Source organism: Lampetra planeri, chromosome 2 (genome assembly GCF_965212315.1).
Source record: "Lampetra planeri chromosome 2, kcLamPlan1.2.h2, whole genome shotgun sequence".
In the NCBI taxonomy this organism is placed as follows: Eukaryota; Metazoa; Chordata; class Hyperoartia; order Petromyzontiformes; family Petromyzontidae; genus Lampetra; species Lampetra planeri.
Window position 1 is genome coordinate 20,807,545 of NC_136108.1, and position 23,642 is coordinate 20,831,186.

The window sequence follows — 23,642 nt, forward strand, 5'->3', positions numbered from 1 at the left end:
GACGTTTAGATTTTTAGATTTAGTGCTTTAGATTTTTTTTCTGTTGGGAAGCCTGTTGAATCCTGATTGTGTTATTTGTGTTTTACGGCATTTCTGCTTGCTTGGTGGTCGTATGAGATCATGTGACTGGTTGCTCTCGTTTCTTTGGTAATGATATCGATTTAGGCTATGCAATGTCTATTTGTGATGCAGAATCCTGTCATACTGCGTAATAGTAGTACCTCCTTGATGGTTTTAGTCACCATGTATGAATGGCTCTGCAATTAGTGTATTGTAACCCTCATAGGTGTTGAGCCTCGTGTTAAATCACTTTATTCAACTTGATAAAGGTTACTGTCACTGTGAATATGGTGGTTACGTCGAATGACAAAAGCCTATAGCCCTAGTGTCATGGTGACGTTGTTCGAAGGCAGTTTAATTGCGGGAGGATAGCACTGAAGGCCTCGATGTAAAATACACGGCCCGCCACTGTGTGCACAAATAATAATAACGACACGTAGAGTAATATAAATACTATACCTTTGCTTCGAATGGAATTCTGAAGTGCATTGTATTCACATCGTTTACACATGTGCAGGATCACTGTACTTATGACAGTTCATAAATAATCCATGACCATTCACGGAAACCATGCTCACCGACAGAGCCACGTTTTGAGGAGTGACTTCAAACATACTCTTTGGTTCTTTCGGTAAAGTCACGTAGGTATAAAATAAAATAAATTAAATCACGACGTTTCGATTACAACACAAGCAATCATCATCAGGTAGGAAAACCACAGCAATAATGTTTTTTTTTTGCTGAAGTGGGAGAGAGATGCCGTGGTAAGAGGTTATATAGGTAAGAGAGGGGGGAGGGGCAAGGGAGGGGGGTAGGGGGAGGGGAGCGTTGCGTGGACGCTAGGAGAGGGAGACGTGAAGCTGGAAGGGGAACCAAAGAGTATGGATCCCTGCAGTCACGAAAACTTCAAATCTAGATTGACTTCAAACACTGAAGGGCTCGGCTGATGTTTTACAGGAAGATTGTTAGCGGAATGTCTGAAAATGAATTGGACAAAATCGCCAGCACCAGACAGATTGGACGGTAGAACTGCCAGGAGATGAAGAGATTTGCTGTTGATCGCAGTCTCTGGGATGGGATGCGTTGGCGTGATGAGGAGGGCCCGCTCACAACAACGAGCGGAGCGTCAGGTGGGTAAAGCACAGCAAGTTGGCACAGTAGGGGACACAGGTGGTGCATCAGCCAGTTATCTCAGTCAGCCGACCCGTGGCAACTGGTTCTGCCCTGTAACCTCCTGCAAGCGGGCGTTCGACACTTCACGTGGTCTCAACGTGCACATAGTCTGGCACAAGCATCGTGGTAATGTCACTGCCCCTTAGTGGCGAATGGCGGTTATTTAGCATGGTACAAGCCCATGGACTTTCTAGTTGTTTGAGAATTGGAGTAATTTGTTTGTGTGACGGATTTTTTTACAATACATTTTTTAAATAAATAAAATTGTAACGTCATGAATACAGCACTGCATAGCAACGGTATCGGCAAGTTGTCACAAATACAGGACACGTGAGCATTTCTCTCTTTTCTACGTCAAGGCATGACCTATTGTGGGCATTGTTGGGTACTCAATATCACATTTATTTTTTGCAGTAATCGTGGGTGTGATTTCCAAGTGAGAGCATAGATAACGTTGCACGTTCGCTGTGAGTGAAAACCACACGTCTATACAGTGTGATTCACTGACCGAGTTGTCCTACAATCAGAATTTTACCAATTGTAGTTTGGCTCAGCCTGCCAACACCTCCACAGTCAATGAAATGGGCACCACTTTGTGGTAAGTGAACGGTGGTTTTCCGATGGAGAAACTGGTCTCCACAATAGGAATGTGGAGTTTCCACCACTGGCTCAATGCAGCTGGCAGAGATGGGTGCCTCCCTGAGAATTGTTTGAGCACGGAGACACTTTGACTTTCACAGGACATTTTCCCCTCTATATCAATGGTCTCTCTGCACCGCTAACCCTGAGGCATTAGCATACATCATGATTGAAAGAAAATGATGAAACATAAGTCACGTTATCTACAATATTACAAAGAATTAAAAAATCTAATGAGAAAAGTAAAATACTGTATACTGCATTTTCTGAAACTATTTAATTCTGGCTCACGTGTACATCTAAAATGTTCACATATTGCGATGGAGATAACATCTGAGGATCCAGCTGGTAATTTGCAATGGCTGGTGAGGCTCATTGGTAATTATGCTGAATCTTAATATTTCCAGAACTCCTTTCACCTCGTGTCACTTTATATAAACATCCGTGAAGGCATACGTTTTAAAGGCCAGTTGTGTGGGGGCTATTGCATTGCACGTGTATTTAAGCCACGTGCATGTATCGTGCCACATCTGTATGTATGTATGTTGAAATTCTTTCGCAACGTGCGTAGCCAACCGTGCTAATCGGATGTATGGGGGAAGGACAACAAACTAAACACAAAAAGCAGTTCGAAAGAAATAAGTTTTCAATTTAGAAAATATATTTTTTAAGGGAGATCGCAATACTTGTACCTCGCATGCTTATGTCAGGGCAATTATTATTCTCTTAATAATTTTACAATTTGTGGGCAGTTGGCAATTTAGGAAATTTGGAACACCGCACAAACACACGGTGGCCCCGTATTGCGAATTGAGTCACGGATACTTTGCACAAAAGGCTGCACTTTCACCGTTCCTCGGGGAAATCCTCAGGCGGCAGCGGGAATCGAAGCGTCAACTCCACGTAAAACGGTTCGTTGGCGAGAATGATGATCGCCTGGCAATGCAGCCACCTTCATCCGGAGTGGTTTTTCCCTGAGGGGGCACTTGGAATTTGAACTTTACAGCCCCACAGTGCCCGCCTTGGTTCAGACAAAATGAATTATTGACCTCGTGGCAGTGGCCTCATGTTTCTTGTTTGTTTAAAATTTTTATTTCCAGGTAACTGAGGCTTGTGTAATCTGCAGACCGTGCCTTTTTAGTGCATTTCATTGTTTTGAAAAGCAAAAATGAGCCGAAATACTATTTTTTTAAGAGGGCGCTGCTGCATTGTGATGTTTGATCAACACCAATTACGTTGTATGTATTTAGCTATGGGAGGAAAACGAAGAACCCTGAGTAAACCCCATGCAGACAAGCGGGAGAACAAACAAACGCCACACTGAAAGGCACCAGAGTTAGAAGTCGAACCGAGTCCTCTTTTTTGCTGTGACCACTGTGCGACCCAACTGCCCAAGCTGATGTTTAGATATTAAATTTGCATACTCTACAGACATATATTGTACTTCTGAATGTCTGCGTGACAAGGCATGCCTTGCTATCACTGATACAGATATTTGCCTTGAAATTACGGCAGTAATTTTTACTGATAATCTAAATGCTGCAGTAATTGTGTATGCATAACACGAATACATGAATACCTCCCCGTAAAAAAAAAAAATACGAAAGTAGCGAAAATACTGATGTATATTTTCTCCCCGGCTTAGGCCACGTTAGTAGTTTTTTGCCAAAATTATTTTTTATAACTTAAAACTAACCTTTACAAAAAAGTGAGTTTGTCTAATAAACACCATTGTCAACAGGAAGGTGACCAGTCTAGGCATGTGTCATTAAGCACTCATACAAACAATGCTTAAGGGATTGCATCGAAAGTGGTTTATAAATACAAAAGCTTACAATGCATTAACACCTTTTCCTGAAAGGGATATGGCAGCTGTAAAGTGTTAGAAGCCTGCGTTGATGCATTCACAGCAGAGGTGTTGTATCACTTCATTTGTTATTCATCACCACTTCTAGCTTTTGTCCGTGCCATGGCATTTGTGATGCCATCACATGAAGGAAATGGTGACAATGACAATGATGATGATCACGGTAGTGATGATGATGGTGATGATGACAATGATATTGATGGTGATGATGCTGATGATGGTGGTGAGGCTGAAGATAAAATTGATGACAATGATTATGACGGTGATGAGGATAATGATAACGATGGTGATGATGCCAATGATGTTGATGATTATGATGATGACGATGATATTGATGGTGATGACGATGATACTGTTGATGGTGGTGATGCTGAAGATTAAGTTGATGCCAATGATGATGACGGTGACGAGGTTGATGTTAATGATGATGCCGATGTTGATGACGCTGACGACGACGCTGACGCTGATGGTGGTGCTCCACGGTGCGCAGACGCGTGGGAGGTTCCCTTTGAGGAGATCTCGGAGCTGCAGTGGCTGGGCAGCGGCGCGCAGGGCGCCGTCTTCCTCGGCAAGTTCCACGGGGAGGACGTGGCCATCAAGAAGGTGCGCGAGCAGAAAGAAACCGACATCAAGCACCTGCGCAAGCTCAAGCACCCCACCATCATCGCCTTCAAGTGAGGGGCGGCTCCGCTCGGTGCACTCGCACTCACGGCAGCGCTGCTCGCTCACGACGACGACGCGCAAACACGGAGCACCCGCACGCATCAAATTGTCATGCAACTTCTTCTTGGTTCTTTCGGTAAAGTCACGTAGAAGGGAAATAATAAAGTAATAAAAATAAAACATCATAAAATAAAAATTCTCACGACGTTTCGGCCACAACAAGCGTCCGTCATCAGGTGGGACAACCACAGCAAGAAACAATTGCTGAAGTGGGCAAAAGGGCTGCTGTGACAAGAGGCTATATAGGTAAGAGAGGGGGAAAGGAGCCAGGGAGGAGAGATAGAGAGGGGGGTGTGGGTAGGGGGAGTGGAGCGTTGCTAGAGGAATTAGGAAAAGGGCGGGGGGGGAGAAGTGAGCGGGGCTGGGAGTGGGAGGCTGATGAGAGGGGGGAGTAGCCAATCTTTTAACTCTTATCGAGTCAACGGAGTGGTAACTATACACGCAGGTAAAAGCGCAGCCCTGCAAAGTCTTGCTCAACGCCACTACTGGTGGAAGGTCCTCCACTAGACGGAGCTCTAGACAGCCCCACTTTAGATGCTATTTTGGCATGTGCTTCCACGCTGGCTAAACTTCTTGGAAGAGGTGGCAGTACTCACACTTTACCCCACCCCACACGATCTGCCAGTTTAACGACCCATTCTATATTGGTGGGTGGACAGAAGCAGCGGGGACGATGATGTTGATGGTGCCGCCGCGCCGGATTGTGCAGCTCGCTAACGCCACGGCAGCATACAGAATTCACAGACAAATAACCTCGAGTATAAGGCACGACAGGATATATGAATAAGATGTAAGGTATTCAGAGGTGAAAGATATTCACGCCTCGTGGAATCGTGGGGAAAGCACAAAGCAGTACGTGCTGATATTGCAAATAATGCCAGAGCGTTAACACAATCTCCGTGCAGTGGCTTGAATAGGTCACCTATTTAAGAACCTTCACGTGATAATATTTTGTGGCGGTGAATAATCTGTGGCGACCATATGCTGCCTTCACACCCACCCACTCAAGGCTGGCAAGCCACAATAAAGTAATAAAATAATGAACGCACTTTGTGCGCATTTCATGGTTGTTATTTTAATCACGTTCTTTGTTTGTTTTTATTTGCTCCTCGTGATATTTGTTCAGATCTTTTGTTTGGAAAGAGCAACTCTGTCTAGGTCACAAATAACACGAATGCTATGACATTATTGTAAGTCATTTTTTCCCCCGAAAGTATTTTATTAACAAGACGATGCAGGTCCACAACACAAAGGATATGAAAGAAGGTTGACACCAGCCCAACACACATTACGGATCACGGAGCAATGGAAACCTGTCTAAACAGCACGTTATATTATTTATTTTAAAATAAATATTTCGAGAATAAAGGAGGCGTTTTATGGTGGCAAAATATAATAACGTCCACGATGTAACAGCGTGCATGGCCGTGGCACGGCGACAATCATAGCATAAAGTCAGACCAGGGACACATACACCGCAACATAACAACGCATGTTGAGGAATACGCCTGGTGGTCGGCACTGCCGGATTAAGCTAGTGTGGGGCCTGTAGCATATGTTATAAAGGGGCCCTAAATAAAATAAAAACACGGAAATATTAAAACACAATTTTTTTTACTTGCTTAGTGAAGTAATTGTATTTTTTCATTTGCTATGCAGCCAGATAATACGACAATTCGCTAACCTTAAACACCCAGTCGTGCATAAAAGTTGAAAGCAGTATAGTACTATAGTAATAGAGCAAGTGCAGAATCACTGAACCGGAATTGATAGCTTGAAAGTGCGGGGCCCGTAGCATATGTAGCTACTTTTGCTACTAGGATAATCCAGCACTGGGTGGTGTCCTCGTTATCACACCACTCCCTATTACAATTTTCCCTCGTTGTATTGCACACTTAAAATATTATCACTGGGCGGCAGGGTGGCGCCGTGGTGACACTTGCGCCTCGCAGCAGGACGTGTTCTGGGTTTGATTCCTGACTCGGGTGCCCTTCTGTGTGGAGTTTGTATAATCCGCTCGTCTTCTGCTGCGTGGGTTTCCTCCCATAGCTAAATAAAAAAAAAACGTGCAACGGAACTCGTTTTGGTCAAACATTGCAGTGTTGGAAAATTACAGTCCATGAAAATTATTCAATTAGACACATCACCCCCCTACTGCGAAAACTTGGCAGGACCCTCTCCTGATATAGTCTCGGGTAAACAATCATAGTGATACAATATAATAATGTATTTTGCAAGAGGTCTCCAATACGACAAAGCAACCATGAAAGACACATTCAAGCAAGAATCTGTACCTACCTACCTAGAAGGTCCGCATTCCAAAAGAGGTTAAGTGCACGTGCACGACACTACCCAGCTGTTCCTCCTCCTCCTCATACGTCCCATGTTGCGAGCGAGGCCTGTCTGGGGCCCGCGTGGTGAATGACACTGGGAGGTAACTCGGCCTGCGCTGGGAGTGCCGCACTATAGCGCAACCCAGCCCCGGGGACCTGACTCAGCTCATTCTCCCCATCTCCATCTCCTCCTGTTCACCCCCCCTCAAAGTCCGCCTCATCACGATGCCTCCTTTCCATCGTCCATTAGTGCACTCCCCTGGGAAGAAGGGGTGGGGTGGCGGGGGGTTTGCTTTATGCCAACTCCTCACAAATGTTGAACCAGAGATTTGTGCCTTGCCCCCTTACGCACCAGTCAATACCGTAGCGCTCCCTGCCGCTATCGGATACTGTGCGAGGAAAGGAGGGTTCAGCTCTTAACCCTATTCCCGTTCCGAGACGTCTGCATTTTTCAGGGTGTGGGTGTCCCGTTCACCGCTGAATTTTATTTCGAGAGTCATTAGGGCCATTGTTTATAAAGACATTGCACTCATTGCAAAGAACTGCAGCCACATGACCGCACTCTACGATGGCTTGCACGAAACTGTGCCACACGCCCTCCCTCATGGCATTGTGGGAGCCTCGGTACCAATAAAAAAAGATCTATTTTTAGTTTTTCTTCCAGTTTTGTTTTGACGACGTATGCCTATGCTTAAACGTACGTCATCGGAACGGGAAAGGATTAAGTGGGCTAGTGGAGAACACCCCCCCCACCCCTCTCTGCCTGTAAAAGTTCGGGGTTTTTTAACGTTGCAATTTCTGTGTACGTATGTTGAACTTCTTTCGTACCATACGTAGCCAACCGTGCTAATTGAAGGTGCGAAATTTGATTATTTCAAGACAAACGAAAGCATCTTTATGAAAAATGAATAGGCATTACCCGTCCCTGCACGAATAGAGGTGCGGCGAATATGTTCAAAGACCAAATAGACACCTATTGCAAGGCATCACGTTAACCACACAATGCTCGTGGTAAAACATGCACACAAACGTTTGTCTCTGCACCAGTGTCATACCAGAGAACAACGCGAACAGGACAAGGACAATGCAAACAAGCGTGCTTTGATAATAATGTATGCATTGTCCTTGAAAATCATTGGCCTATAACAGACCTACAGCCTCCTCCTTTATGGTCTTGTCTCACCACCAGTATTAGACCAGAGAACGCCAAAAGGTGAACAGCACAAAGACGAGACAAATGTCGAAGCATGAGTAGCTTGGGTTAAGCAGTTATGTCTGTGGGACCCTTTTGAACATCTTAAAACATCTTTACGATTGTCGAGAAATGTAAAAAAAATGTTTTTTCTCATTATCTTAATACCGGCAAAAAAGTGTCCCCATAGATTTCAGTTCAGTTTATTCTTGAAGTACCCAGTGAGCTAACAAGGTTTTAAGTCGGATTTCATCAATAAAAACCCCACATGGTTTCCGTGACAGACGTAACACATCAGAGAAAAATAAATGAATAATCCAAATGAATCAATAAAAAGGTAATACATAATTTGTTTCAAATATAAAATGTTTCTTTTAAAAGTTTTTGCCAATTAAGTAATCGAAAAAGTGCAAGATTAGGAATAAAAATTGGCAGTGGTAAAACACATCGTTTCCCAAGAAACATTACATTTAAATCTCCAATTTAAAAAATATATAAAATAGAGAGAAAGCTTCCTTATTGCCAGATTATGTTGAAACAAAGCCCAGCAGCAGCATTATTATAAAACCGCGGAGTCGGCAAAAACATAATATGCCTAAGAAATCTGATACACGAGCTGTAATGCAATACTTTATTTAAACGTAAAAAAAAGATTTGTGTTTATTCAAAGATTCTGCATTGCCAATTTATGTTTTAGTAGCATGTCCTATTGTGTTAATTGTAAAATAAGTTAATATGGATTGGCATAATTTGTTGTAATATACGATACATATACTTATCCACCAAATTTTTTATATTTCGTCTTAAAAACAAAGTACAGTATAGTTTACCTCATGGACACATGCCCACTCTCTCCACTCAGTCGCAAATTCACTCATGAATCATCGCAGGCAGTTCAATGCTATTTTGACTAGCCAAATAAAAGAGCCTTAATATTCATTATAGAGTACAGTATGCCATTAAGGTAACACTAGTAACCCGTAGTTATATGTGACATGTGATAAGTAACTACATGTGACATGTAACTACATCGAACAATGACGGCCACTGCATCGCACACTTTAAAAATTCGCTTCTGCGGCCGTCTGGAACGCTCTGTCCTTTCGATATTAGGAAGCCACTGGAGCTACGTATTTTAAATTCTACATTGAATACGAATTTCTATAGAACAGATTTTTGTGTTTAGTTTCTTGTCCTTAGCCCCACACCGCCGATTAGCACGGTTGGCTACGTACGGTGCGAAAGAATTTCAACATGCACACGTAACTTTAGAATGACGGTCAAGACACGTAACAAAGTTGCCTTACCTCGCTCATTATGCCACAGGACCTATGGCAATTTCCACTAAATAACAGACTTTAGTATATTCCTGTAGAGTACTGGGCGGCTGTAGGAATTGGATTGTCAACTCCGGTCATCCTCGCAATGGCTTTTGCCGAGCCATTGAACAAAGGGGCTCGCAGACATTATAGAGGTCGAAACAATGCAAATGCGGACGTGCGTCATTGTTTTGTGAGATCATTTGGGTTTATTTACTCTATATCTTTGATATTTTATATCTTGTTTCTTAACTCTTTCTGCCGTGTCTGTCTGCTGGCCAAGTCACCCTTGAAAAGGTGCCATACAGCTCAATGGGCAATTTACTCGGATAATAAACTTCTGATTCTGAAACTGCATCGCACGCTTTCAAAAGCGTTTCTGCGGCACTTTTGGAACGCCATTCCTTCCGATATTATTAAGCCACTTGAGCTGTGCACTTTTAAATCTAGATTGCAAACTTATTTCTTGAGAATTGCTTTTTGTGTGTAGTTTGTTACCCTTCTGCCCGCACTTACGATTCATATTGTTGGCTCCGTACGGTGCAAAAGAAGTTCAATGTACATGCATGTGAACAGTGAGGGGCATGCTGACCATTAGGCGTGTGGTTCTCAAATCAGGGTCAATGGCGACTTCCAGGTGGGAGAGATATGGATTAATGGAGAGCGACCAGCACTTTTCTCACTCCCCAGAGAAACTCACCGCTGGCCGGTCAGAGGGGTCTCTTGGAATTCAGGGGAGCAATTATGGGGGGGTATGTTGGCAGCGTTATGCGACGCGTAGGGGCCCAGTCAGCCACAAGGGGGGCCCCGAAACAACAGATAAACGAGTACAAAAATGTTAAGAAAAATAATTCAAATACAAACATTCATTCAAAAAGGTACCTGCAGTCTACGATGGACCAAGCCTGATTAATGCATCTGGCTATCGTATGCACAGAGCAGCATGAAGTTGCATGATCCACCCCCTTTGAGGAAATCCGAGATCGATGGGCCGGCATGAAAATTGTGGGTATTATACCTTTAAATACTTTCTATTAATACTATTACTATTAGACTGTCTTCCTCTAAACCCAATACACAGTGCAACTTATATTTATAGTTATAGCCTACATATTATTGTATACGGTTTAAAAACAACCCGTAGCAATTTCAGGCAAAGTGAGTCGGGGAAAAAGGAAGGGGGCCCACAGTCGTATCTTGCATACCCCCGTTGAAATGGGTCGTTGCACCCCTGCTGGAAGTCAACACAGCCAATTTAGCACCAGCGGCTGCACAAAAAACAAGACTGTGGTGCGCACCAGTGTTCCGCTAACTCTGGAGGGTTGCGGATCATCGACATTCGTGGAAATTCCCAAACGCGCTGGACGGCAGTGCAGCAAGTGGTTTGAGGACCAAGTGTTTGCGGCGCTTTCATTGTTGTAACAATTTTTTTCATGGTTTTGCCTTAAAACGCAAAACACTTGTTATTGCAATGGGCACAAATGCTCCAATGCAAGACCCTCCCGAGAAGATCACCGAGACTCAGTGATAATTAATCCGAGGAGGGAGAGAAGCACACACAGCGGCCCTCTTGTGGGGTGTCCTGAAAGCCCGCAGGTTGAGTGCCCCTGCACTGTCCCTGACCGAATTGAGCCTTGATTCGCTGGGCAAAAGAGCAGCCCGTGTTTGCACGGCCCGTTATAATCAACACCGAAGAATGTTCACCGCCTCGCTGTTAAGAGGTGGCCTGACGGGACAGAAAGTGTGCCAGCGACATCGTTTCTCTTAAACGTCGTGCGGTACGGTGATTGCGTAATGGCTGGGTGTGATTAATGAGTCCTTTGAAAAAAAATCCCAAACCCCTGCCACGTCTTTTCGTCCCCTCATCTTTCGCCGTCAACTCCTTTTTCCATCTCTCCTTCGTGTGCCCCCCGTTCGCAATTAATCATTTAATATGCTTCCCTATTCGTTTGCCTTCATCACCTCTGAATAAATGCACAAATGAATGAACAAGCGTCACACTTTATATAGCAAGGTGTAAGTGCTAGGAGACAAAGTATGGCCCTGGAATTGAGAATCGAGTAGAGCGCAGGTTTCCACGGTGGCGAGATGTTAACAACCTCGCCTGGTATACAGGAGGTTATGGGTTCGATCCCGACCCTGACGCCTGCTGTATATTTGGAGTTTGCGGGTCCTCCAGTTTTTCTCTCCACATTTAGATACGCATTTAGAGTATTTGGCTGCTATACATTTCCACGTGATAAGCCACTTGATTGGGCTATCATTTGTGGCCAGGACGCTTCTAAAAAAGAGCTCTATAGCTCAGTGGGCCTTACGTGGTAAACTAAATAATAGTTTTCATAGTTTTAGTTTCGTTTTTTCGAATAGCATAACAAGGATGTGAGATTTCCACCACTGGCTCAGATCGACCAATGGAGATGAGTGTTACCCCCATTACTCATTTAACGTGGGGAACACACGTCGTCTTGATTTCCAGAAGGTGTAAAAAGTTGCAAAACGAATGTTCAAAATATTGAACAGAAAAGTGTAAAAAATAAAACCGTGTAAAAATACAATTGGAGGTGAGCATGTGGCTCAGGGGTCAGATGGCTGAGCCTGTACGGCTGAGATGCTGAGCTCGTGTCTGGGCAGATGCCACCTGTGATTTAAAAGGGTGCATCAGTATCGTTTGTTCATGGACTCAGCCTGGTCACCACGAACTGCACACAAGAAATACACCGTTAGATTCGTGTTTTCTCACTTAATTTGGCCAAAAATTCCAGCTCTGAAAATTATTTATAATTCGTTCACATGCGACGAACACTCTCTACAGGGGCAAACAGATAAACAGGCTGGTGTTTGAAGTGGTTTTGAGGTGGAGTGGTTCTTCGATATCATCTTCCAAGGTCGTTCTCTTGACACAGGCTGGTGCACTGCTCACTCCAAGTGTCCCAAATAGAAATCTCTTAATTCTCATTACATAGCATCAATATCAAAATTGGTATCAAATTTAGTCGAAAAAATATCCAATTACAAAATATAATTCATGGCATGAAGTTGGGTAATTCAGTTCAGTAATTTCATTAATTAAATTGAAAAGATAATTGAAACAAATTTGAAGGCAATTAAAAAAGCCTGGATAATATAACTAAACCAGGATGCAAGCGATTGCAAAGATGCGAAGCAGAAAGGATGAATAATGATTAATAGCCTATCGAAAATGCCGCATTGAGACACTGATCTCTTAAGCCCGTTATTGTTACGTAAGACCACAGTGACATTGGACCCTACAGTTGCCTTTCACTTCGTCCCGTCAGCCTCCCCCTTCCCCCTGCTCATCCTTCTATCACCTCGCTACCCTGAAGTCCACTGTGTGCACGGAGGGGTTCCCATTTGGTTTGTAACATCACGTTGCTGCCAGTGGGCTTTTTGCCTTGCCGCTACCTGCTTTGCCCCTGCTGCAGCTTTCCTGGGACAATAATGCACGTGTACCCTTTCCAGGAGGCTATTAAACGTGTTGCTGTATTAACACTCGCCTTGTGGCAGCCACGTCAGGTTTTGAAGGTTACACGTCAGCCAGCACATTTGATGGAAGAGGGTTGCCAATGACTCCTTTTCATGATAAGGTTTTTTTTTTACTAAAGGTTATTTAGGAAGTGGCTGCCTCAGCAGACAATTTAATATCGGCCCGAATTAATGTTCTGCCACGTTCTCCGCGTATTATTTGTCATTTTGTGCTTGTTTATTTTGTTTCGCTAGCTTTAGCACACGCTGAATTAATAAGGCTTGCAGAGCTGAAACTGCACCAATGTATTCTACCGCACAGACAAATTTACAGCTTCAGATATACTGCAGGGACATCCTTTATAAGGTTGCATGAGAGTGCCTGGTTGTATTTCCTGTTCGAAGCCTCGCACGGTGGACTGCAGTGAGGTCACCTGGGTCACACATCTTAATGCGCAGGCGATGTAATGGAGATCTCTGCAAAGTCAGAGGCATTGAACATTTTAAAGCCTGACCTAAAATGTTAAGATGTTGCATTTGCAATGTCAGATGATTGATGCGTACAATATGTTAAAATTACGTATACAGTATACGATAATATATACATTTACCAATGGTTACTGTTGAAGGCCTTTTGACCAAAGTATTACGCTTGCAGTAAATGATCAGTGCTGCTGTTATTGTCACAACTTCACTTTCATCCGAAACCTTGCGATTCTGGCTCTCGGCGGCATCATGGCGATGAACACACTTTCTTCCTGTCCTCACAGAGAGAGCGGGGCACCCACCTCCTAGTGTCAGTGGCTCCCGGATATACCGTACGATGTGTTGCCTTGCACAGCCGTTGGGTCACCAACATGAATCGATCAACACAAGTACTCCATTTCATCACGCATGGTTGTCCGGATTTGAACCTAGGTTATCAATGGTGATCTGAGCCACCCGGTCATCAATCGATCATGAAAATCGTCACCTTTACCATCTCATCGTGTGTTGAGCCGTTTGTTTCATTTTCGTGATTTTCCTTAACATAAATGTTGGATCAACCTAACGATGGGGCTGGTGATACACGAGTTTTATTGGGAATATGCATGTGCGTGAGGTCGTCTCAGCCTAAAATGAGTACCTGATGCAGTGTATAAACATCGCCACTCGGGAGACAAAGGCGGCCAGTTAAGTTGCTGGCCACCCACCTCCTCGTGCGCCGTGCCAGCCTTCATAAGTGCTACTCGCTAACAGCACTTGCCCCAACAATTCGGTAAAGGTGACATGGGGGAATCTTTCTCTGTCTCCGTTTTATGTGCGTTTTCCACACAGGGGGGTGTGCACCCAGGCTCCCTGCTACTGCATCATCATGGAGTACTGCGCACAGGGCCAGCTGTACGAGGTGCTCCGCGCTGGGCGTAAGATCACCCCGGAGCTCCTCTACCGGTGGACCACGGGGATCGCGAGCGGCATGAACTACCTGCACCTGCACAAGATCATTCACCGGGACCTGAAGTCACCCAAGTGAGTGCTCTCAGCGAGACATCTCTGAGCTGGCCAGCACAGAGCCAGCAGCTCTTTTGTATGCAGGCTTGTAGCGAGGTAATGTCCGTCACGTAATTATCTCTTACGATGGGCCTCTCTCTCACCCACCATCCAGCGTCATGCCCCCCTCCCCCCCAAACCCCTTTGTGGTAAATTGGCAAGGCATGACAATAAAGTCAGCACAGTCTTAGCAAAGTTACAATTATGTCAGTCGCTTAAACAGGCTATAATGTATCGGCTCTTATTAACCTCTTCAAAGCCTTTGGGCCATAAAACTTCTCAGGCAGGTCCCCAAAGCAGCTGGGCCCCATAAAAATCCGTCACGCTTTTCTTCTTCTTCCTTTCAGTGGCAGGATGGCACTCTGCTTGAATTTCGCAACGGCAAATTACATTCTCAGACTCCACCGTTTGTCACATGTTGCCAATGTGAAATACGTCACGTTGGCAACACGTGACAATCGTGGGGGGTGGTTTTGGTGGTGTGCCTTGTGAGTCCCCGTGGTGCATACATTGTCAGGAGCCATAAAAGTGGATCCACATTTAGAAACGTGCATTGGGATTATGAAGATTATTGTGGTGCTATGAATATCCAAATGATGGGCTACTTCAGTTGAACTATCATTTGCAATAGCCACGTCGCTTCTGGAAATATGTTCATACATTAGTGGGCGTTGCCTGGTATGATGGGGATGCTTTTGTTTAATGTGTATGTGTGATTTTTTTTCCCTCTCTTGTTTGTTTGGACGACTATCGTGTTTGTGTATTGCTTGTTATTGTAACGTTCTTTCCCCATCTGTGAAAAAGAGCTTTATAGCTCATGGGATTCCTCCAGTACAAATAAACATTCTCGATTCTGGTATATTTGACCAATTCCATTGGCGAGTGTCTGGGCGTGTAGAAGGAAACTGTAGCACCTGAGGCGGGTAGCACTCCACGCTTGCACCGATATGATCCACCGCTGTCTCTACTGCCATCTCCAGGCCTCCCCACCACCACCTTTAATGTTTTAATAGCTGCCAATTGATTGTATTATTGAGCAGCCTATTGTTTGTGAAGGTGGCTGTATCACGCTAGCAGCCCAAGCTGTGATATAAGGATCCCGCCGTGGCTATTTTGTACTGATGTGCAATAAAACGTACTTCATGGCTATGGAATAGAATAAAAAAGCCCATACTTTCATGTGTTTTAAGGATGCTGGTTTTATTGATGGTCAGGCTACTGTGCAAGCGTATATCTTTCAGGGTAATTGGTATTGTTATTTTCTTACATCATCCAGTGACTTTACAGATATCTGAAATTTGGCCCCATAGTGTGAAGATCAATTCAGAGTGTAACATTGTTGCATTTTTTTTTCAAAATTTGTATATGTTTCCCCCCCCCCTGTTCGCAGTAAGCTAGAATAACAGGATGATTATATTTGGTGGGGGAGGGGTTGTTTTTGGGTGGTGAGTAAAATTATATTGGTAGCTGAAGGCCAAACTCATTTATCCGCGGCCGACTCACGCATTTCACTGCGATGTGCTGCATCCTCACATTCAGCGTAACATACGGTCAGCATGGTCCACCGTATAACAAGTCACAACGATGTAAAAAATGTATTCTAGGACACAGGTCACGTGCTCTTGCTGCAGCTCTGCACACGAGTCATGAATTGCCTACAGTTTAATCTTCGGCGGTGAATGTGAAAGTTTGAAGTTTCTGCATTGATTGCAGCACCACTTTAGGCTAGTTTAAACATGAAAATCTATATAATGTTGGATTGGTTCTCGGATTTTGACTATTTACTGTTAGCGGGATGCATTTCCATCTATAAATTTAAATTTGTCCTTGCCAGGCAGGATGGTGCAGGAAATCAAGCTATATATATATACTGTATATATGCGTACACTATATTTATACTTGTGTGGGTGAAATAATTTATGTTCATATACATGCAAACAATTTCCAGAGAAAACGTGAACGATTTCCACTTTCAATTTAAAGCTTTCGTGACTGCAGGGATTCATCTTCTTGGTTATTTCGGTAAAGTCACGTAGAAGGAAAATAATAAAATAATAAAAATAAAACATAATAAAATAATTCTCACGACGTTTCGGCCACAACGCAAGCAGCCGTCTTCAGGTGGAGAACAGGTCTGTCAAGTAGACAGAGTCACATTCAGACTCTGTCTACAACGCAAGCAGCCGTCTTCAGGTGGAGAACAGGTCTGTCAAGTAGACAGAGTCACATTCAGACTCTGTCTACTTGACAGACCTGTTCTCCACCTGAAGACGGCTGCTTGCGTTGTGGCCGAAACGTCGTGAGAATTATTTTATTATGTTTTATTTTTATTATTTTATAATTTTCCTTCTACGTGACTTTACCGAAAGAACCAAGAAGATTTCCACTTTATTGCCGAAGTTTATGATTATGAAATATGCTGTTTCCAAAGTGCACAGGGAGCGATTTGCAAGCAACAAATCATAGGAACACATTGAGCACAAATGTTATGAGACCGGAGCGTTGACTGATAGCCTCTGACTTGGTGCTATTCCCTGTAAGCTGCTCTGCTCTTCAACGGCGCAGGACTCACAAGCACCACTGCAGGGCATGTGGCCATAGCTTGTGTCTGCTCTGAAGTGGACAGTGTAAGAACTATGTGTGATTTTGCCAATGAATGTGTCGGGGTGGTGCACTGGTAACACTCGTGCCTCGCAACTAGAAGGCCCTGGGTTCTATTCCCGATTTGGGGCGCCTCTCTGTGTAGATAAAATGGGGCCTTTTTTGCCAGCATCAAAATATGAAAGAATAAGAATAGGTTTTACCCTTTCTGTCAAAAAAACAGGTGTTCAAAGACGATGCATATATTATCAGAGCATGTTTGTTTGCATGTTCACAACAAGTATGCCTGGTGAATGCGAACTTGATTCCTTGCAAAACTTTATATTCGGTATTTGAACATCTTAACACCTGTTTAATTGCCAGAAAGGGTAAAACATCTTATTATCACTGTATGGAGTTTGTATGTTCTCATCCCCTGCCTTGCATCGGTTTCCTCTGGATTCCCTGGTCTCCAGAGCTCAAAAAATATAACATTTCATATAACTAATATTTACCAATATGCTGAATATTTACCCGCAAATTACTCAATTGGGATTAAACTCCGCTCCAAAAACTTGGCAGGACACTCGTAAAAAAGCGTATTAAAGCTGAGTGAGGCTTTCCTGGCTAAATTTCCTGACACTCGTCCTTGCCCTATGCTAATCTGAGCATTCTGCGGTCGAGGTTAGCTTTTCGCCAAAGCTACCCGTCATCTACTTTAATGAATAATATTGCTGTGCTAATGCAATTTTCAGAACAGAACACGGCACAAATTCACAGTCGCAGTTTGGATTGTTCATTTAGAGAGGGCCTCTAAATACGCATCGATAATTTCCCGACAAAACGAGTCGGCGTTCCTCTGTATCGAGCATCCACGTTGCTGCCTGAGCTGATTCTTCCACGGTGTGCTCAGGACCTGTGAAGACGCCGTTTACAAATCCCAGCCACAAAATTAGCTGCAGGCAAAAAAAACTCCACAGTTTGGCACGAAGCAAATGGCATTCAGATTGTTAAGCAATGTCTGAGTTTACGTGGCGGTCGTTTTAGTATACGCGCATCGATTAGATAATTGCAAAGCTTTGGCGATTGATGCTTTGCTGATGAGCAGAAGGACATTGCCCAGGGACATGGGGCCACCCCTAGAGTCGACGAGCGGCTCTTATTGCCGTCTGCCCAGTCATGAATCTTCACTCTCCTGATGGAGCTGCAGCCGTGTGGAGGTGGGGAGGGATCGGGCGGACGTGGACTCGATGGCCGTGCGGGGCAGATGCTGTCGTGCCCAGCCAACGCCACAAGCCCAGCTGGGCGGAGTTGCGCTGTCAACGTATGCGCGTTTAAGGTTGTTTGTTGTTGTGGACAAAAGCAACGGCACCGCTGCCTGAGTACATTCTGTGGGCGGTGAAGAGTTTGGGATATTGAATGAGACGGAATGGGTTATTGTGACCTAATCTTCCACGCTCGCATTTTCTCTCCACCTATTCAGATTGTGCACATAGATGTGATCCAGAGCCAGGGGTAATGGACTGACTCAAGTTTAAACATTAATTATCGTAAATTTGTATTACACACTGGTCCAAGGTCTTCATAAAACCTTTCCGCGCTATAAGTCGCAGAGCAAGTCTGTGCAAAGAAGTTTTTGTAAGCTGCAATTGTATGCTTAGGAGCTGACTTGTCCTCACGTAGGCAGAGGTTTCAACTGTACTTTGTAATAGGGGTTATTTTTTGACACATTAGGAGACTTGGGATTGCTGCTGTTGGCCACCCAATGACATTTCCTCTCGTCACCGTGCAACATGTGCTCTGATTGGGCCTACGTAGTTAGCTGGTCTTGGCGCAGGCTGCTGTTTGCTGTCTGCAGACAACTGCCAAGTCTACTGCGGTCTCCTGTGATACACAGCTACACCCACAGAACACACGTCGAGATGCTTTCGCATCCTCGTGTTCTGCAGCTTTAAAAGCCAATGCGGCAGCGTGGCATCGTGGTAATATTCATGCCACATGGCAAGAAGGGCCTGGGTTCCGTACCCGACTCTGGTGCCTTTCTGTGTGGATTTTGTATGTTCTCTCCACCTCTTTCTGCATGTATAAGTGGTATTGGTCAAACACCCCAATGCTGAAAAATTACCGGCATATTACTCAATTTGGATTCCACACAGCAGCAGCAAAATCGCTCCGCTACTGCAAATACTTAGCAGGACCTTGAGACTCAGTGAGGCTCTCTTGGGTCAGCAAGGGTAGTAATAATAATAATAAATCACCTTCTTTGTGAATCCATAATTGTGCCAGTGCTGGCTCAATCCCCTGCCGTAGAATATTAGGCCTTTGTGCCACCATGCACTCTGGTAATATTTACCTTGTTGTGTATGATTCCTGGCGTTGTTACCTGGATGTTTCTGTTATGAAGTAAAATAGTAAAATGTTGTATATGTACATATACATATTGTTTCAAACTTCAGATCAAAAGCTTTGGTAACAAAAGGTCACTTTTCAAGAAGTCATACATTTAACATTTTTACGATTATTTTAGGAATGTCATATGGCTCTTAGTCAGTATCAACCAATGATATTTCAGGATATATTTATTTAAAATAAAATTAGGCTTATGAAAAAAAAATCACATGTTCTTGCACGATGTAAATTATGAATCCTTGCATGCTGTTATAAATACTGATGTAGAGTTTGAGTTGTATATTTGAGTTTCAGTACAAAGCACAATTAAGATGGACAATGCCAATGATATACTGGCACATTAATAAAAACACAAATTATGACTTGTTTCACATTGAATAGAATGGCACCACAAAGCCTCTTTGCTGCGCTTATACCATGGCTTGAAAGCTGAAATAAGTCTCAGGGAACACAGAGACTTGGTGTTTTAATGGCCCGTGAAGTCAGGGAATTGTTTTGTGAATCGTAGTGGAGCACAGCGGCTCGTGTTATTCTTTGTGGTCGATAAAAGCATTTGACATTTCAGTCACGAGGAACTATCATGCAAGCAAACGCGGTAGATTGCTTACGACCGGAAGTTTGATTTACGCGGGCAAGCGCAATATTTAAAGAGACTTTCCAAATTAAGAACGCCTCTGCTGTAAATGGATTTATGAAAAAATATGATACCGTGGGACATCATTTCCAAAAGCAGGCATTATGTGTCACACTAAATCTGAACATTATGGTACAACCAAATTGTGGGGTGGAGGGGGGGGCAATGTTGAAATGTAGTAAAATGTATGCGGTACTCCCTTTGCGATGGAGATGAATGACATCACTCTGGACTCTCACAAAATAACATTGATTGGATGATTGGTTGATTTATCCATACATTCAGGATTACACGTGCGGTTAGAGTAAAAAAAACAACCACCTGTGCTAACGACGCGCGTACAACCGGGTGTCGTGACTCTTGACTGTGTGCGCCTGGCAGCGTGCTCATCACACACGATGACCTGGTGAAGATCTCGGACTTTGGGACGTCCAAAGAGCTGATGGACAAAAGCACCAAGATGTCGTTTGCGGGAACTGTGGCCTGGATGGCTCCGGAGGTCATCCGCAATGAGCCGGTCTCTGAAAAGGTGGACATCTGGTGAGTTACTCCACCCACAGTGGGCTCCATGGATTTTGAATGCACACTTTGATGTTCACGGGAACTGATGTCGAATAATGACGATGACAATGTTTTAACAAAATGTATTGCTTTTCCCTTGAAATAGATGACTGTTGATGGATTACTATTATGGCTTGTAGGTAATCTTGCGATTACATTTGACATGTTTTATATTTTACAGGTTTAAAAGATTGCACGCATTAATTAGTCTACGTTATAACACAATGGCCATTTCAAGCACAAAGTCACTCGCTGATGGCCATGAGCTATTGTGATTGCCGTATGCGTAAAAGCAAGGAAGAATTTCCATTACTATATGGGTACATTAGAATCTACGTGAACAATCCATAGAGAAATCATTAAAAACACCACTTGCAAGGAGGTGATGGATGTGTAATTAGTCAAAGCCTGGACACAAAACGCCAGCACGTCACCTCTGTTGACACGTGTGTTCATCTCTCACTCATGAACAAACACAAATAAAATGCACGACTCAAATGTTTATTCCAGAAAAATTCCAGGATACGTTTCTCCAGTCGATACAGTTGCTGTCTTAACAAGAAATGTGACATTTGCCAAGATATTGGCAATGCAATGTTTCAGTTACCATCTGTACCATCGCAAAACGCCCATAACATACAGCTCTAACAGCTCATTGGGCCCTTCCTGCTGAGATACATAACATCGAAATCACCCTGTTAAATAAAGGTGGAGATCTAGAGATGGCTAAATGAAGAACAACAACACCAATTATTATATTTTCAATGTTGTATTGTTCGTGTCATGTACAGCCATTGCACTTTTAACAACGGACAGCACTTTTTAAACGTATGATGTTGTACAGAGCAGAGTTAGATTCACTTTGCATCATGGTATTTTTTTTGCAGCTGCTGTACTCACCAAAAGATACCGTCTTGTAGTGAAGCAAACATTTAAAGGGCATGTAACATACGTTGCAAAAGCAGATAATAATAATTTTGCAATTAAAGATGGTCTTGTGGCTCATGTCCTGACCGAGACACTAAGCCGCGAGTTCTAAGATCGTGGGATTGTGCCACGGGTCACCACTCGACACAAAGTGTTTCTGATGGGCAGAGAGCTTGATGTCCTCTGCCCACTCATCAGTGATTGAACAAAAAAGCCCCCGAAATCACATTGGTGTTTGCACTCGGGTGTACTCACTCATCCATGAGAACATGAGACACAGCATGTCCGAGCGCCTCCATCAGATTGCGACTCGCTGCTTTGTGACTTGTGTTCGCCTGCCCTCTTTGCCTGATTCCGCAGTCACTTCTCCGATGTAAGAGAGCAACGTGTGGGAGCACAATAGATACATCAATGGAACACAGCCTACAACATATCCTGTGTGATTGTGTCGCCGGCACTTTGTCCCCCATTTTGGGAAATCTGTACCAAGAGCATCTCTCTCCTTCATTTTGGCCGTTGGTTCTGTCACACGTCAAATATCACGAATGAAATAATTAGGTCAATCTCCCTTTTGATTTTATTCACTGTGGCCTGCTGTAAACTGAATGTCCTCTATTGTATTTCTAATTCATATGAATGTCAATACCAAGGTAGTTTTAACTTGTAAGTTAAAATGTTTTGTGAATGTGGTCTTAAAAAAAGAGATGTATTCCCTTAATCCATTAGAAGTACAGCACGTAGGTTAGGTTCCTGAAAAAGGCCATGCTAAGGCAAATACGGGGTTGGTGAAGTCTAGGGGACTAAGGGAAACAGGGGTTAGGGGAACCATGGTCGTGGTCACACTCAGCATAGCTTAACTAAGTTACCTGTTTATTAACTAAACACCGAATAAAATACAGTGCATTACACAATAGCATAATAAAACGTACATAAACATTATATGAACTTTACATAGGATAATAGGTTTCCCCCTTTTTTCTGGCAAAAAAAAGGGGAAACCCTATTCTCATATTTTGTTACTGGCAAAGGAGGTCCCATGGTGTAAATTTACATAGCTTTCATGTTAAGGGTAGAAGTCCATGATTATTACGATGACGATAACAATGAGATGATGGTGAAAGGGGTGGTTCGAAGGAGGGAGGGCCTTAGCCCACAACAAACGGAATTCAAATGTGCGGTTGCGATGCGACGCGCTGCAAGAATCACAACAAAGTGGACGGAGAGCTGATAAGCTGCGACGCAGCGCCACGATGGCGCTGTGGAGAACTGCGGCCCGGTGAAAATGTGTAACTGCGTGGTTGCAGACCGGTGCTTACCCGTGTATACTCAAAATTTCCAGCACCGCGGTTCGGTACATTGTTACACAGATAATAAACCGTGTGTAATATGAATTCCACGGTTGCCAAGTCAGCGGTTGGCGATAGATTGCTGCATCGATATATGATGTTTAATTGTCAAGCCAGAAAGTCTACAAGGTATGTGCGATTTATGTGTGGTCATTGTGATCTATCTTTGGTAATGTGTGAGGCTGTAAAAGCCTTGCAGAGACCAGGTACTGCAGAAGGAGGCCTTGAAATAAGGTGTGCATTTGCCTGTGGCATACGCGACTTCTAGCTCTGGCAGAAGAGAATACAAACATGGATTTGACTGTCGGGATGGGTTTCACTGGATCTCACATTACACACTTAGATGTGATATTTTTTTCAACAGAGCAGTGTCTGTGGTGGAAATGTCAGTTTCTTGATAATATCATGGATGTGAGAACATAGGCAATATTAAAAATCCATTCTACGTTAACCATAGCAATTTTTATACCAAGCTTGTGCGCAGATGGATTCATAGATATTAAAATAGCTATTTTATCGAAAAAATAAGAAATGCATTATGCATACATGGGTCTCACGTTTGCGCCCAGTAACCAGTAAGTGGCTTTGTGACGGAGCCCCCGTTAACTGGATGGGATGATAATTAAGCTTTTGTAGCTATTTGTCCCAAATCCACTTTTATGCCATCTGCTCGAGGAGGGGCCAGACTAATGCAAATTCAGCCTCAGCAGGGTAAATCCCAGCAGCTGTGACCCAGGATTGTCACCCAGGGACTGCAGCTGAAATATCGCTGCCTGCCTGCGCTTGGGGCGCCACGGTGGCGAGATGTTAACTACCTCGCTTGGTATGCAGGAGGCTGTGGATTCGATCTTCGACACCTGGTGTCT

At 43.8% G+C, this 23,642-nt stretch overlaps 1 protein-coding gene across 1 annotated transcript in view; it reads left to right on the forward strand.

Annotated features, from left to right (window-relative positions):
* The first annotated feature begins 900 nt into the window (after positions 1-900).
* LOC144724198 (mitogen-activated protein kinase kinase kinase 13-like) overlaps positions 901-23,642 on the forward strand; it is a 54,183-nt gene continuing 31,441 nt past the window's right edge. Inside the window, exons 1-4 of the mRNA XM_078603116.1 lie at positions 901-1,190; positions 4,230-4,413; positions 14,107-14,298; positions 20,324-20,482. Coding sequence (XP_078459242.1) covers positions 1,100-1,190; positions 4,230-4,413; positions 14,107-14,298; positions 20,324-20,482 — 626 coding nt within the window. The 5' untranslated portion in view covers positions 901-1,099. The remainder of the gene's footprint in view (positions 1,191-4,229; positions 4,414-14,106; positions 14,299-20,323; positions 20,483-23,642) is intronic.